This window comes from Schistocerca cancellata, chromosome 5 (assembly GCF_023864275.1).
Source record: "Schistocerca cancellata isolate TAMUIC-IGC-003103 chromosome 5, iqSchCanc2.1, whole genome shotgun sequence".
NCBI lineage: Eukaryota > Metazoa > Arthropoda > Insecta > Orthoptera > Acrididae > Schistocerca > Schistocerca cancellata.
Window position 1 is genome coordinate 491,273,498 of NC_064630.1, and position 18,199 is coordinate 491,291,696.

The window sequence follows — 18,199 nt, forward strand, 5'->3', positions numbered from 1 at the left end:
TGTTTATAGCATTTGTAGACTTAAAGAAGGCTTTTCACAATGTTGACTAAACTACTCTCCTTCAAATTCTAAAGGCGGCAGGGGTAAAATACAGCGAGCGAAAGGCTATTTACAATTTTTACAAAAACCAGAGGACAGTTATACGAGTCGAGGGGCACGATAGGGAATCAGTGATTGGGAAGGGGATGAGACAGGTTTGTAGGCTATCGCGAAAGGGAAGCAGTGGTTGGGAAGGGGATGAGACAGGGTTGTAGCCTATCTCCGATGTTATTCGATCTGTATATTGAGCAAGCAGTAAAGGAAAGAAACGAAAAATTTGGAATAGGAATAAAAGTCCAGGGAGAAGAAATAAAAACTTTGAGGTTTGCCAACGACAATGCAATTTTTGCAGAGGCAGTAAAGAACTGGGGAGATCAGTTGAAAGGAATGGACAGGATCTTGAAAAGAGGATATAAGATGAACATGAACAAAAGCAAAACGACGATATTGGAATGTAGTCGAATTAAATCGGGGATGCTGAGAGAATTAGAGTAGGAAATGAAACACTTAAAGTAGTAAACGAGTTTTGCTATTTGGGAAGCAAATTAACTGATGATGGTCGAAATAGAGAGAAAATAAAATGCAGACTGGAAATGGCAAGAAAAGTGTTTCTGAAGAAGAGAAATTTTTTTAACGTCGAGTACTAACTTAAGTGTCAGGAACTCCTTTCTTAGAGTACACTCCTGGAAATGGAAAAAAGAACACATTGACACCGGTGTGTCAGACCCATCATACTTGCTCCGGACACTGCGAGAGGACTGTACAAGCAATGATCACACGCACGGCACAGCGGACACACCAGGAACCGCGGTGTTGGCCGTCGAATGGCGCTAGCTGCGCAGCATTTGTGCACCGCCGCCGTCAGTGTCAGCCAGTTTGCCGTGGCATACGGAGCTCCATCGCAGTCTTTAACACTGGTAGCATGCCGCGACAGCGTGGACGTGAACCGTATGTGCAGTTGACGGACTTTGAGCGAGGGCGTATAGTGGGCATGCGGGAGGCCGGGTGGACGTACCGCCGAATTGCTCAACACGTGGGGCGTGAGGTCTCCACAGTACATCGATGTTGTCGCCAGTGGTCGGCGGAAGGTGCACGTGCCCGTCGACCTGGGACCGGACCGCAGCGACGCACGGATGCACGCCAAGACCGTAGGATCCTACGCAGTGCCGTAGGGGACCGCACCGCCACTTCCCAGCAAATTAGGGACACTGTTGCTCCTGGGGTATCGGCGAGGACCATTCGCAACCGTCTCCATGAAGCTGGGCTACGGTCCCACACACCGTTAGGCCGCCTTCCGCTCACGCCCCAACATCGTGCAGCCCGCCTCCAGTGGTGTCGCGACAGGCGTGAATGGAGGGACGAATGGAGACGTGTCGTCTTCAGCGATGAGAGTCGCTCCTGCCTTGGTGCCAATGATGGTCGTATGCGTGTTTGGCGCCGTGCAGGTGAGCGCCACAATCAGGACTGCATACGACCGAGGCACACAGGGCCAACACCCGGCATCATGGTGTGGGGAGCGATCTCCTACACTGGTCGTACACCACTGGTGATCGTCGAGGGGACACTGAATAGTGCACGGTACATCCAAACCGTCATCGAACCTATCGTTCTACCATTCCTAGACCGGCGAGGGAACTTGCTGTTCCAACAGGACAATGCACGTCCGCATGTATCCCGTGCCACCCAACGTGCTCTAGAAGGTGTAAGTCAACTACCCTGGCCAGCAAGATCTCCGGATCTGTCCCCCATTGAGCATGTTTGGGACTGGATGAAGCGTCGTCTCACGCGGTCTGCACGTCCAGCACGAACGCTGGTCCAACTGAGGCGCCAGGTGGAAATGGCATGGCAAGCCGTTCCACAGGACTACATCCAGCATCTCTACGATCGTCTCCATGGGAGAATAGCAGCCTGCATTGCTGCGAAAGGTGGATATACACTGTACTAGTGCCGACATTGTGCATGCTCTGTTGCCTGTGTCTATGTGCCTGTGGTTCTGTCAGTGTGATCATGTGATGTATCTGACCCCAGGAATGTGTCAATAAAGTTTCCCCTTCCTCGGACAATGAATTCACGGTGTTCTTATTTCAATTTCCAGGAGTGTATTTGTAGGGATTGTCACCATGTATGGAAGTGAAACATTGACGACAAATTGTTTAGACAAGAAGAGAATAAAGCTTTCGATATGTGGTGCTACAGAAGAATGCTGACGATTAGATGAGTAGATCACGTAACTGATAAGGTACTGAATAGAATTGTGCAACCTGATCAAAAGAAGGGATCAATTGGTAGGACACATTCTGAGACATCAAGGTATTACCAGTTTAGTACTGGAGGGAAGCGTGTTGGTTAAAAAGCGTAGAGGGAGACCAAGGGATGAGTACACTGAGCAGTAGTTATACGGAGATGAAGAGACTTGCATAGGATAGAGTGGCATGGAGAGCTGCATCAAGTAAGTCTTCGGATTGAAGACCAGAACAACAACAACTATCGAACGGACTACGTCGCACTACCTGAATATGGGCCAGTACTAATTGAATGTAATAGTTATTACCCCTGTCGTAAACTAATTCAATGACTCCTTCAGTGATTCCTTCTGTGGAACTTATAACCTTCCGAACACCTTCATGAACATAGACTAATTAATCTTGGAGTTTATCGATCATTAATTTGTTGTTAAACCGGTCAGTAATGCTGAATATGTCTGTTGTAATTTTGAGCTTTGTGTGGACAACGTGAAACGTCCCCTTAGAAAAAAATTATAAATGACAGTGCTGGAAACCTCTACGTTATTTGATTTTCAAACAGCTGAGCAAAACTGAACGTACTCAAAACAATTCTCTCTTTACTCATTCTGATCAATACTAAACTGGCACACAATATTTTTAGCGCAACACAATCTGACTTTTAATAATCCCTACAAAAGAATGGCCCTGACTAACAATAACCTATACCTGTCATGAATCACTTACCTCACAAAAATCTTCGTTACTCGAACTACTTCAATACAGTGAGCGCCAATACTGCCAGCTAAATAAAAGATTCTAACTACTGAAGGCACTAGCTACTGATAGGCATAGTTAGCAAATGAAAGATTTTGATGGAGAGGAAACAATGTATTTACCTTAATAGACATCCAGTCTTACAAATTTCCTTTTTCTGACGGATACACGTCCAGATCGTCGGCTCTCAAAACTCTGCCATCTCTCCCCCCACATCCATCATTGCTGGCGGCTCACCTCCAACTGTGCAACGCTACGCGCTGTTCACATCAAACTGCCCAACATTACAATAGCAAATATTTCAACAATGCCAACCAGCCACAGACTGCACATAGCACAGTCAGTGATTTTCATTCAGAGCGCTACGTGGCGTTACCAACATAAAAACCTAAACAGACTACTTACATAGCCCCCATTCTCCCCACAAAAAATTTTACAAATTGTTTTGGGCATTGGCCAATACAGACAGAGCGCTACGTGGCGTTACCAACATAAAAACCTAAACAGCCTTCTTACAAACGATATGGGACAATGGATTACTGAGTGTGTACAACCACGTGTGACTCATCAATTTTGCCATTGAGGTGTCTTTTGTTGAACTCAATTTTTCATTGTCTGATTTTTCACTGTCTGATACTGGCCCAAGGGACGAAAACGTACTCCAAGGAGGAGACTTTACTTCAGGTGTTCTCTCATAAACGTGTCTTGCATTGTTTCCCAAAGGTACGTTTTCTTTGATCCTCCAAGAGCTCAGAACATATCAATTATTAACGGTTTCAAACGTTTCGTCAAGTCGGTGTTAGCGACGAGGGTACACATTTTCGAGTTCTGTTCCATCAGTTGGTGACAATTATTGGTTTACATGTTTTGTCCTTCCCTTTCCTCGGTGGCGACGATATTGAGCGATTGCCGTTTACACTCCCAGTGTTATCAATACATCTGTAGACTCCTTTTTTATCTTTTGTGGCCTTTCGCCACACAGGTACTAAGCGCGCTAAACAAGTTTTCTCGTTCCAGCATGGCAACACAGGAACAAGCCAAATTGAAACAGTCACTGCACGACTTGTAGCAACTTTGACAACAGCAGAAAATGCTTCTGTGAGCTATAGCCCGCCCGGTCGCTGCCCTGCCCCAGGCTTTCCAGCAACTTAAGAGGAACCAGCAGCTCTTCTGCAGATACTGCCCCAGGCGAGGACGGCCCTTCCTTCACCGTTTCAAGAATTCCACAAGATTTAGCCATTGCGTCCTTTCATCACAAGGTTGGACCAACGCTTCGTGGTTTTCACAGTTCGAGGTGGCACATGACAACGCTCAATTACCTAGCCCACTGTGATGCTCACGCCTATCTAATTCTTCATTGTGTTAAGCGTGGTGTACATACCCGTACCTTACCTTCCGTTCAGTTAAAATCGCAATTTAATGCCTATTCTGCTTCGCCCAACAATTTTAGACTCACGCGCAAACTACAATTTCCAGGGCGCCTGCCACGACGCAATTGGACTCACTGCCAGTCCTCAGCACTAATACGCATTTTACAAATTTCAAGTGGTCTTCAACGACACATCAGTACTTCCTGCCAGTTCTCAGTGCTCATACGCACAATAAAAATTCTAAGACGTCCCCAATTACGGAACAGATCTTCATGATGGACCTGCCATCTTATCAAATTCTTTATTCTGAAGCGTGCGCTCCATTCCTGTGACGCCGACCACGAAGTTCCTAGACTCCCGGCCCGTCCCTATTCATTGTAAACTAACTGGAAGCCCACTGCCCTTCAGTCACCACAGGGCCAACAGAGAACCTTCGAGCGTAACCATTTGCAGACGTGCTCTGGGTACAACACATTTTCAGACTACCACTACTAAGAAATGTCTTTTATACAGTTCTACATGACTGTGAATCCCAGGTATAAAAAGTTATCATATTTACGCCAGTGACTGTAACACTTTCTTTATTTCAAGGTTGCAATTTCGGCCTTAGGCCATTATCAAGTGCAGATTTTTGTGGCTTTACGCCATGTCAGCTTAAAATGAGCTGACACATTTATATGTCGTTGTCATTACTATTAAATACATTCGTGACGCTGTTACATGACATGGGGTAAATACACAAAAATCTGCACTTGATAATGGCCTAAGGCCGAAATTACAATCATGAAATAAAGAAAGTGTTACAGTCACTGGCGTAAATATGATGTCTTTTACGAAATACCACAACAAAGTGTTCTCGAGATACTTTCTTCAAATTATGGAACTTCACTGTGGCGCCGATTCCAGCACTCAGTCTCATACCGGACACATTCTCTCATCTGGAGACTGATTTCTGTTCTTTTTTGTTTCCGGTACCTTCACCACTGGCATGTACCTTCTACACGGACATGCACTGCGTTTGCATCCACTCCGGTCGATGGTGGCATTTCTCCACTATCCACAGACGCCCCCGGCAGCATGTCAGTTTAAGTGTTGTCTCGCTGTTACACAATCACACCCTGATGCTTCAGTTCCAATACTAGTTCCTGCACTGTGCCGTTGCAGTGGCGGATTCTTTGAGTATGTCACCCAGTCCTCCCACCGCACGAGCAGCGCAATACCAAGTATTTTTCCTTGCTCCGTCACCTGCTGCCCACCAGAGGAGCCAATTGTGTGCGGAGGTGGATCGTCCTTGAATGTGCATCTCTCTGCAGGCTCCATGTCTGGCTTCCACCGACGACTGCTTATGCGAAATATGCGAGCTGTCTGGGCTAGGTGGTGTCGTAAACGTACCACTGGATTATCTGCAGGAGACCGTTCTTTGAGAGAAACTTATGAGGAATATCCATAATGCACAACAGTTTCACGACTGACGAAAGACGTATCCGACATTTAGCTGCAGCAGAACATTGAGCGAAACCAACGCCGACAAACGAAAATTTGATACGATATTGCAGTATCTGTATTATTCCGAATCACGATGCAAAGTTCCTTGAACAGGCACTGGGACGAATATAACCGTTATGAAATATATGAAATGTATTCACAGTTGCAAATATTGGCTACCTTCAGCTGTATAATGGAATAACGGCAATGAAAAATTTGTGCCGGACCAAAACTCTAACCTGGATTTCCCGCTTAGTCTATCTGTGCACGATTAAGGCCAGACCCAAACTTCCATATGTCGTCAACCGTCATCTCCAATCTGTACTCGTACATGCATTACGTATATTCCAGCACAGAGGAGACATTTTACTTGAAAGTCACTTGCTCATTGCCGGTAGATAATTACGATAATGAGCAAGTAAAATGTCTCCCCGTACAGGAATATACATAATGCATGAACGTTTACAGGTTTTAATCACATGGTTGACGACACATGGAAGTTTGGGTGTTGGCGGTGAGTCGTGCTCGGATAGCCTACTGAAAAGGCTACTGGTCGCGATAAGCGGGAAACCCGGGTTTGAGTCCCGATCCAGTACAAATGTTCATTGTCGTCATTCCACTATACAGCTGAAGTTAGTCCATATACGGAACTGCGAATACATTTCATGCAATGAAAATTTATGTCGGACAGGAAGCTCTACCCAGATTTCCCGCTTTACGAGAGCGTTCGCCTTAACTGCGTCGGCTGTCGGAGAACGTCCCACAGCCAACCCAAATCTCCAGATGCCGCATGCTACAGAGTAGCTCCCCCTGCCCATTAATCCACTTGCTCGCAGCCTAACTGTATACCTGCAAGGGTTCGGGTCCTGTTGTGCATCCGCGCTGAAATATCGTAAAGCCGTCTGTCGTATAAATAAAGACGAGTGTCCGTTTGTACGAGGGTTGTCCGGAAAGTAAGGCACCACATCTTATTTCTCAGCAGAAACAATGCTACGAATGTGAGAAGTTATGTTTAAGTCTCCTAAGAGAGTGCGCCAAGTTTCCGTCACTTCCGTCAGATAGCGTAGCTGCAGGACAGTTTCAAAATTGCGCCTGTAGGTGATGTACGTTACAAGCAATGTGCCGTCATTGAAATTTCTCACTGCAGAGAAAGAAAGTGTGGGGAATATTTGCAAACGCTTATGCAAAGTCTATGGAGCATCTGCTGTCTACAGAAACACAGTTAGTCACTGAGCACGGAGGATGAGGCCATCAGAAGGCGGTTCGGCAGAGCTCCATGATTTACAGCGGTCGGGGAGACCATCCACGTCTGTGGCAACTGACATGTTGCAACGAGGTGATGTTATTCGCGAAGACATACGCCATTCGTCGAATACATTTTGAGGATGATGATGAGGTGATTCACACAATGAAGCACTGGCTCCACCACCTGAACAAAGATTGATACTGAAATGGCATCCACGCCCTTGTTTCGCTCTGAAGGAAGGCCATAGAACGGGATAGAGATTACGTGAAAAAATAGGGTGTGTAAAAAAACATCATTCTTTCGTGTACGTAATTCTCATCATGTTCAATAAAATGCGGTGCATTACTTTCTCGGCAACCCTCGTAATTCATACAAATCTGCATTTCTTTTGCCAGTCTTGATGAAATTTTGAACACTTTATCATTAAGACAAGAGTAAGATCACTATCTACATAAGATTTCGCAATCTGACCTGTAAACGTAAGTATGTAAGTTTGTTATCAAAAATCTCTAAAAGTTCTTGGCGGATTTATTTCAAATTTCTACACGAGATGTTGTTACCAAGCCTCACGAAAAGTACTTGACCAATTTACTTCAAATATCCACATTCAAATGAAACAACAAAGAAAATTAATGAAAAATTAAAATATCGTACTAAATTGACTGTACTTCCAATCACGAGAATGAATTACAGCGGAGATACTCGCCTTTAATGTCACAAGATCGCGGCCCGAGCAAAAGCTCGAGAATATCACAGAAACATGATTGAAAACTCTTTTTTGTTGATTGTTTCCCGTTGTTACAAATGTCTTTATAGCCTAGAAGATATTTTAGTTCGTGTTTCACAATTTTTTTTATTAAAACCCACAGTGCTGCACAAACGTTAACGCATATCGTTGATATAGTACAAACAAAAGTCACTAGATCGCGGGCCGATCAAAAGATCGAACAGAATCAGAGACAGATCACCTACTAAGCATGTTTTCATATAGGTGAAGACGTATTCATTCGCCGAATTCCCTTGACATCCACTGATTGAACCATTCCCTTTGATTTAAAGTGATTGCAATTTCCCATGCGGCTTGCATTCACTTTTAGTATCAACAAGGCACAGGGCCAATCATTTCGTGTGGTAGATATTAAACATCCCGGGCAACGCCGGGCATTGTAGGTAGTATATTACGTATACGGATGGTGTCTCTTCTTTCAGTTACAAATGTTCGAAAAGAACATACATAAATCTACCACTGTGAGGGACAAAATGTCTTGTTTCATTAAAATTGGTTAAGTTTTAACTAAATTATAAACAGCATGCAATAGGGAGTTAACTTCCACCGTCCTTGTATATGTACGGCCAAAGAACAGCTAAGTTGTTTGTAAACCCACCGTGTGGGATTAATTATCCAGGTTCTTGATGTGGCAATATATCTGATATCCCAACTGTTATCCATAACTTATGCCACCATCGCCGTGGCACCGCAGAGGACGGTTCCCAACCACATGACCCCTTCCTCTTCTACAGTATGAAGACTACACAGGCACCAAGAAGTATTGGCACCGACTCCTTTTCATGTCTAATACAAAATGCATAAATACTAGGAACATTATACGTATACCATTAACTCTAATTCAGTAAAGAGAGTGATTAGTATATTAAAATACGTTCCCAAGACAACAGAAACACAAGAATTTAGTTAAATGAGTATTTTATCCTGCTCAAAAAAGTATTGGCATACTGTACTATATTTGTTATTGGATTTAACAGACAGCTCCGCGCGTACCACACTTATGCAATTGAAGTTGACAAACTGTTCAGCCGCTTGCCTGACGGCCAGTTTAAGGGACATTCACTTTGACACAATGAGACCAAAAGGGAAGGAGCATTCCGTGTCGTTCCGTAACAAGGCCGTTTTATTACATCTGCAGGGTAAACGTTGCCGTAAGATTCGTAAAGAACTCTCTGATAATTATACAACACTGCGGGCAATCATGAAGAAGTTTCAAGAGACTTGTGGAACAGACAATAAACGCAGATCCGGACGTCCAAGACTTCCTACATGTAGGGAGCGTCGAAGGACAGTTCGTCTTGCACAGGAAAAGTCCTTTACAAGAGCAGGGATGTTTGTAACGGACATCCAGTCGCCGTTCAACAAATAGGTCAGTGTTCAAACTATTAGGAATGTTTTGAGCGTAGTTTATATTCATGACAGATCTCCCAGAAGAAAGATATTTATTTTGGAGGGTAACCGAAGAAAACGCTTGCCTTTCGCCAAAGATATTTCAGTAAACCGAACTAATTTTGGAATACTGTGCTATATTATGACGAATCCAATTTTGATCTATGTAGACCTAACGAAAAGAGAAACGTGTGGAGCAAACCAAATACAGAGCTCCAGTCGTAACCTGTCCAACCTACAGTAAAACATGGGGGAGGAAGCATAATGGTCTGGGGATCCTTGGAGCCTCTGGTGTTGGTGAGCTGACAATTACTGAAGGTGTCATGAATCATCATACATGTATTGATATGTTGCAGACCATTTATGAAGCAGTGCACAGAAGCTGGATCTTGATGGCGTCTCTTACTTTCAACGAGACAACGACCCTAAACATATGGCTCTGAGAACTCGGGAGTGGTCGTTATATAATGCTCCAAGAAGGGTTTTTCACTCCACCATAGACGCCTGATCTTAACCCGATAGAGCATGTTTGAGCACACTTGGATACAAAAGTTCTGAAACGTAATTCTACAGGGAAGCAATAATTTCAGACGGTGTTGATAGAGGAATGATTTAAGCTCTCACCAGATATTACTAGCAACTTGGTTCACCCCATGCCAGGATAAGCTATTATCAGTGCTAACGACATCCAACAGGCTAGCAGAATTGAGTTACGTGAATTAGACTAAGTACATTTTTGTGTAGGTGTCCCAATACTTTTTTGAGTAATAGAGCAGCTAACATCTTTTTCTAAAATAATACGTGAGAATATCAGAAAGTAATGTACAATAATTTTATTACCAAAAATTTTAATAGTAAACATAACAAAAAATAACAAATGAACTTAAATCTTTTACCAATTTTTCTAAATAGTTACCAACGTTCTCAACACATTTCTTCCATCGTGGCACCAGTTTCAATATGCCTAGTTCTTAGAAGTCCATTTGGTTGGAGCATAGCCAACTGCGGACTGCTGATTTCACATTCGCATCTGTCACAAAGAGTTGGCCGGCGAGGAATTTCTTCATGGGACCAAGCAGATGAAGGCCCAACGCTGCAAGATCCGGATTTTATAATGGACTCTGGAGAACCTAACACCCAAATCTCGCATCCTTCTCACGAAACGGAATAGTAAAATGGGGACATACATTGTCATGAAGAAGTCTGACACCATCAGCATTAATGTTGTGGCGTTTGTCACGAAGGGCGTAACGCAACGTAATGAAGTTTTAATGTAGGTTGCAACATTCACGGCGGTCTCGTGTTCAGTAAAGTCCACCAGTAACACACAAGGCATATCCTAGAATGCTGTCACAAGATCTATCCTCGCAGACTAACACACTTTAATTTGTTTTCGTACTGAGGAACCGGCATCTTTCCACTCCATAGAGGCCAGCTTGGTTTCGGGAGTGTAGTGGCACGCCCACGACTCATCACTAATGACGTTCTTTTCAGAAAGTCATGCCCTTCTGTGATGTGGCGCGTAAAGTGATCCAAGTTTGTCACCGTTTGTTCGTCCTTGTGGTTGTCTGTCAATTTCTTAGACACCCAGCGAACACTAACTTTACGAAATTTCAAAGTCTCGCAAACAACATCATACACGGCACCATAGGAAATGTTGAAATGCTGCGATAAGGTTCACGGCTGCACAAGTCGGTCGTTCAAAATTATTGCCTCGATGGCTTCGAAGTTATGCGAGTTGGCAGCTGTTACCGGCTGCCCAGACTGTGGCAAATTACTAAGGTTCACAAGGCCCTCTTGGAAGAATGCGCACCACCTGGAGACATTGCTATGGCCCATACAGTCAACCCCATACTCACTCATCACCCTGTGAACATCCTGCGGTTTATGCCCTTTGGCCAAAAATATATAACTACACTATGAGAGAGGACAAGTTACTCTCTCACCTATTTTTCGTATATGGAAAATTATTAAACATTTTCTTACAACCTGAAGCACCTTGAGTGAGACTCTAGAAAGTTAACAGCCTGAGCAGACGTTGATGGAGCCTGGAAGGGCGCTAAAGACATGAGGTATTTTTATAGTTCTTAGCTCATAGAAACGGCATGTTGGGAGTTGGAACCAACTGGCGGTGAGCCCACCCCTCAGTAAATCTTGCTGGACAGGCCCACAGCCATACAGGGCAGACAGAGCAGCCCCTAGTCAATACAGGTCTCCAGCAGAACAATGCTGCAATACCTGCATTGGCGCCAGCTGAAGCCTGGGCTGGGGGCGAAGGAACGCATCTAAACAGTGGAGTAATAAACCGAGCACTGTGTGCAGAGCCACACGCAATGAAAATTCACAAGTTTTCATGTTCGCCGATACCTCAAATAGGCCTGTGACCACTTACATTGGCAGCTTTGGTTGTATAAGAAACTCATGTATCTGACAAACGTTTGGAGATACAATCTTTAATACACCTCATAGCTAGGACTAACAAGCTCCAAGGCACAGGCGATTTAGATAAAAATCCTTAAGATTGTATTTGTTCGCTTGTTGGCATGGAAAGCGACACGACTTTGGAGAAAATCATCTTCCCTCTCTGCGAAAACTTAAAAAAGCCAGTAATTTGCGGTTTCATTTTTTTTCCCAGAGATGCAGGTTTCTTAAATCTTGCCCTGGTTTGACATGAGTTTATGCTGTCATGTGGGAGGGGAGATTTAGCGCCTCTAGAGCCCTGTGATTGGCTCAAGACGGCGTGAAGGCAGTGTCGTTCATGCACTTTTCGGGAAAACGTAATCTTTTCTAGAGAGGTGGGAGGCTCTGGTGTGCTGGACTTCGGTCTGGTAAGAGACTCCTGGTCGATGCTCTGGCATGTGTGGTTGGTGCTTGGGACCTGTCCTGAGACTGACTTCACTTGCGAGTAGTTTAGACTGGGGAGCCTATGGTGAAGTTCTTAGCAAGCCGGCAGTGTGACTTCAAACGTCTCGGACTACTCGTTTGCCGAGGACACACTTATTCGTTTTTGGTTTACCAGTCTTGTCGTTTGGTATCCTTGTGCGCTCTGTCGCATAAGTGAACCAAGCTGGTGCTTGGTACGACCACCGAATGGGTGTGTCACACACTGAAATCTACCGTGATTGCAGGGCTCTGGTAGAGAATAAATTGCGATCCGTCTGCCTGATCGGTAGACCGTGAGATTTTTTTACTTTCTTTCGTGGCCGCGATCGATTCACAGGTGCCGCCTCACGTCTGGCCTCCGCCGAGCACATTTCGCCAGCTGCAAGTTACATCGCTGCACGAAGCAAAGAGGATAATGTACTGCCACTCCGGCCTTGTCAGACCGTACAGATCTCAATCGAAACTTGCTCTCAGCTGCTCCTATACAGAGAAACTTTTGTAGACTGAACAATCAGTCTGCTCAGCGTCAGATCAATTCAGATTGAGTTATCTACATTTTTAGGGCCACAGTACTTGTCTCACTTCTGCCACCCAGTGCCCTTCTCCATTGTGGTCTTAAACCACCTGTTAGTTCCAGAATGAGATTTTCACTCTGCAGTGGAGTGTGCGCTGATATGAAACTTCCTGGCAGATTAAAACTGTGTGCCCGACCGAGACTCGAACTCAGGACCTTTGCCTTTTCGCGGGCAAGTGCTCTACCATCTGAGCTACCGAAGTACGACTCACGCCCGGTACTCACAGCTTTACTTCTGCCAGTATCTCGTCTCCTAACTTCCAAACTTTACAGAAGCTCTCCTGCGAACCTTGCAGAACTAGCACTCCTGAAAGAAAGGATATTGCAGGAGAGCTTCTGTAAAGTTTGGAAAGTAGGAGACGAGATACTGGCAGAAGTAAAGCTGTGAGTACCAGGCGTGAGTCGTGCTTCGGTAGCTCAGATGATGCCGGCACGGTAGCTCAGCGTGTTCGGTCAGAGAGTTAGCTGCCTTCTGTAATAAAAAAACTTAGTTAATCGCTCAACAACGAACTTAAATGGATGTCTTACAACGTCCGCCCTGAGCAGATGCAACGAACGAAACCCAACAAAATGAGATTAAAAAAAAAAAAAGGTGGTAGAGCACTTGCCCGCGAAAGGCAAAGGTCCCGAGTTCGAGTCTCGATCGGGCACACAGTTTTAATCTGCCAGGAAGTTTCACCTGTTAGTTGTTTACGGTATTCAATCAATAACTTGTTTAGCATAATTTATGTCTGGTTTTTTTTTTCTTTTGAAAAATAAATATTGCTAGAACTCTAGTAAATTTTGCTTCATTCTCAATCATTTATATAGTCCCCACATGGTTAACTTTCAACTGTTCTTCACGTGATGATGACTTTAATATACACACCATATTTGTTTTTTAGTTCAGGCTTCTCTCGCTAAAACTGCACATGTAATCAAAAATGCCTTCTATAGCACAAACTTCAAACTATCTCGTCGTGAAATTTTAACGTCTCAGCTGCAGTAGCGATGGAAAAAAAATTATTGTGCGTTACTGTCTCATCTTCCCTTGTATTTTTGTTGCGGGAAACCAATTTTACTATAAAAACCTTATGTTTACTGCTGTGCATTTAACTAAATGTATTACTGTCTTGTACGTAAAATACAGCGTGAATAGTAATAAAACCGACAAACTGCAGGGACGGATATCTGACTAGAAATGGAGGAAAGAAAGTCCTATGAACATGTGTACGGAAATGCATCATTGCCACAGTAGATGGCGTTGACGGATGACAGTAACTCTGACCATGTACTGTGCATTCCATCTGTGTTTCGGGCTGTGAGAACGACGCAGCGCACTGTAAGCAGCAGAATGGCCCGGTTGCATATCGTGAACAAGCCAAGATGGTGTAGTGTACGGCCAAGCAGATACAATCGGTCGAGAGGCAACACGACTATACAAAAACGAATACCATCACAGACGCAAATCACATCACGCAACATTTCAAGCCCTTTTTGGGCATCTGTGTGATCATAGGTCCTTCCAGACAGACGAACGTGAATATTTGGAGGACCAATTTCTACTGGACATTGAGGCGAGCCCTAGTAGAAGCTCCAAACAAGTGGCCCGCCAACATGGTTTAAGTTAAATTATGGTTATTTGTATCCTGCATGACAGCCGCTACTGTCACTATTACCTGTAACGCAAAAGAAACACATGGCGCCTGGTCTGAGGAACAGTCATCCGTCAGAGCCATGTACCGTGGAAACGATGACTTTCCGGCCACTTATTTATAGGATCTTTCTTCTTCCATTTCCAGTCAGGATTCTGTCCGTATAGTTTGTCGGTTTTATTAATGTCCTGTTTGTATAATGGAGGGTGTGCCAGTGCTTTACGGTGCCACTTTACGTGCAGATAGCCTGCGGCCACACCGTGGTGCTGCGTTACTCACGCTTGCTGTACTCCGAGATGGCGTGGAAATGAGCGCTGGCGGCGCCCGCCTCGTGGCCGAGCAGCGTGATGCTGCCCTCGTTGCCGTCGAAGTACATGGCGTTGCGGCGCACCCAGGTGAGCAGCCGGTGCTGGTCCTTGAGGCCGTAGTTGCCCGGCAGCGCCGCGTGCCCGGCCGCCAGGAAGCCTGCGCAAACAAACCCGCCCTGTTTGCAGTCGGCCCGCGCCGCGGTCAGCAAGTTCCTGTGCACTCGCGCAGGTCCGCTCAAGTACCCGCTTTCATCTGTACAAATATCTCACGTCGATGTGCTCCGAGTTACGGGCGTGCGCCAGTGGATACACTAAACGGTTCAAAGCTCGCTCCGTGACCTCGGCAGATGTCGAAAGCGAAACGGAAGAGAAGATGTTTGCAGCCGTCTTGTATCAACGGTCAGAATCTCGTCGACATTGAGTTATTGGCGATCAAACATGCATTGTAGGAATGAAACTCTGTAACACTTATACAGGATGGTCCATTGATCGTGACCGGGCCAAATATCTCACGAAATAAACATCAAACGAAACTAGTCTAGCTTGAAGGGGGAAACCAGATGGCGCTATGGTTGGCCCGCTAGATGGCGCTACCATAGTTAAAACGGATATCAACTGCATTTTTAAAAATGGGAACCCCCATTTTTTAATACATATTCGTTAGTACGTAAGGAAATATGAATGTTTTAGTGGGACCACTTTTTTCGCTTTGTGATAGATGGCGCTGTAACAGTCACAAACGTATGGCTCACAATTTTAGACGAACCGTTGGTAACAGGTAGATTTTTTAAATTAAAATACAGAACGTAGGTACGTTTGAACATTTTATTTCGGTTGTTCCAATGTGATACATGTACCTTTGTGAACTTATCATTTCTGAGAAAGCATGCTGTTACAGCGTGATTACCTGTAAATACCACATTAATGCAATAAACGCTGAAAATGATGTCCGTCAACCTCAATGCATTTCGCAATACGTGTAACGACATTCTTCTCAACAGCGAGTAGATCGCCTTCCGTAAGGTTCGCTCATGCATTGACAATGCGCTGACGCATGTTGTCAGGCGTTGTCGGTGTATCACGATAGCAAATGTCCTTCAACTTTGCCCACAGAAAGAAATCCGGGGACGTCAGATCCGTTGAATGCGCGGACCATGGTATGGTGGTGCATCGACGACCAATCCACCTGTTTTGAAATACGCTATTCAATACCGCTTCAACCGCACGCGAGCTATGTGCCGGACGTCCATCATGTCGGAAGTACATCGTCATTCTGTCATGCAGTGAAACATCTTGTAGTAACATCGGTAGAACATTATGTAGGAAATCAGCATGCATTGCACCATTTAGATTGCCATCGATAAAATTGGGGCCAATTATCCTTCCTCCCATAATGCCGCACCATACATTAACCCGCCAAGGTCGCTGATGTTCCACTTGTCGCAGCCATCGTGGATTTTCCGTTGCCCAATAGCGTATATTATGGCGGTTTACGTTACCGCTGTTGGTGAATGACGCTTCGTCGCTAAATAGAACGCGTGCAAAAACTCTGTCATCGTTCCGTAATTTCTCTTGTGCCCAGTGGCAGAACTGTACACGACGTTCAAAGTCGTCTCCCTGCAATTCCTGATGCATAGAAATATGGTACGGGTGCAATCGATGTTGATGTAGCATTCTCAACACCGATGTTTTTGAGATTCCCGATTCTCGCGCAATTTGTCTGCTACTGATGAGCGGATTAGCCGCGACAGCAGCTAAAACACCTACTTGGGCATCATCATTTGTTGTAGGTCATGGTTGACGTTTCACATGTGGCTCAACACTTCCTGTTTCCTTAAATAACGTAACTATCCGGCGAACGTTCCGGACACTTGGATGATGTCGTCCAGGATACCGAGCAGCATACATAGCACACATCCGTTGGGCATTTTGATCACAATAGCCATACATCAACACGATATCGACCTTTTCCGCAATTGGTAAACGGTCCGTTTTAACACGGGTAATGCATCACGAAGCAAATACCGTCTGCACTTGTGACTATTACAGCGCAATCTGTCACAAAGCGAAAAGTACTACACGAATACGTAATAAAAGATGGGGGTCCTATTTAAAAAAAAACGCAGTTGATATCCGTTTGACCTATGGCAGCGCCATCTGGTTTCCCCCTTCAAACTAGACGAGTTTCGTTCTTTGTAGTTTTCTCGTTTGATGCTTATTTCGTGAGATATTTGGCCCAGTCACTATCAATGGACTACCCTATGTAGTTCCAACATTTTATTGGGGATGGACAGGCAACCTCGATTTGATAATTTTGTATTTAAATTTCTGTCACAATTGCGTGTATTTTATACCGGTCACTAGTTTCAAACGTAGCTGTTGATTTTCAAGCCAGACGCACAGAAAATTGCAGTATATAGAAACATCCTAACAAAATAACATTAACGTGGCATAATGTGCACAGTTATTAGTAGTGCAATTAGCACGTATGACTTTAATATGCCTGCACCAAAAGTGGTTATCAAAGCGAAATTCCACCGAGATACTTGCGTAACGTCCACACACCACATGCACTGGGGTGACAAAAGTCGTGGGCTACCTCCCAATATCGTGTCAGAGCTCCTCTTTCACGGCGTAGTGCACCAACTCGACGTGGACTCAACAAATCGTTGCAAGCCCTGTGCAGAAATATTGAGCCGTGCTGCCTCTGTAGCTGTCCATAGTGCGGAAGTATTACAGGTTCAGCTGCAGGACTTTTTGCACGAACTGAGCTCTCTATTATGTCCCATAATATTCGATGGGATTCATGGCGGGTGACAAGGGTGGTCAAATCATTCGCTAGAATTGTCCAAAATGTTCTTCAAACCATTCACAAACAATTCAAATGGTTCAAATGGTTCTAAGCACTATGGGACTTAACATCTGAGGTCATCAGTCCCCTAGACGTAGAACTACGTAAACTTAACTAACCTAAGGACATCACACACATCCATGCCCGAGGCAGAGTTCGAACCTGCGACCGCAGCAGCCTCGCGGTTCCGGATTGAATTGCCTAGAACCGCTCGGCCACAGCGGCCGGCGCAAAAAGTTGTCTCACGGTGAAGTGACACCTTTGTCACCCATAAAATCTCCATCGTTATTTGGGAACGTTAAGTCTATTAATGGCCGAAAATGGTCTCCAATTAGCCAAACATAAATGGAGCCATGCACTAGATTCCACAGTGCCTTATTGACAACTTGGGTCCATGGCTTCGTGCGGTCTCCGCCACATGGCTCTTACCAATTTCAGTCGGGGCTCATCTGACCAGGCCACGGTTTTCTAGTCACCTACTATCGAACCGATGTGGTCACGAGCCAAGGAGGGGCGCTGCTGGCGATGTCGTGCTGTTAGCAAAGCCACTCGTATCGGGCGTCTGCTGCCATAATCTATTAACGCACTGCCCTAACACATACGTTGGTCGTAGGTCCCGCTTTGATTGCTGCTG

General features: G+C 44.9%; 1 protein-coding gene across 1 annotated transcript in view; it reads right to left on the reverse strand.

The window, feature by feature from the left end:
• LOC126188619 (venom carboxylesterase-6-like) overlaps nt 1-18,199 on the reverse strand; it is a 122,465-nt gene that overhangs the window by 65,775 nt on the left and 38,491 nt on the right. The window contains exon 4 of the mRNA XM_049930221.1: nt 14,686-14,871. Coding sequence (XP_049786178.1) covers nt 14,686-14,871 — 186 coding nt within the window. The remainder of the gene's footprint in view (nt 1-14,685; nt 14,872-18,199) is intronic.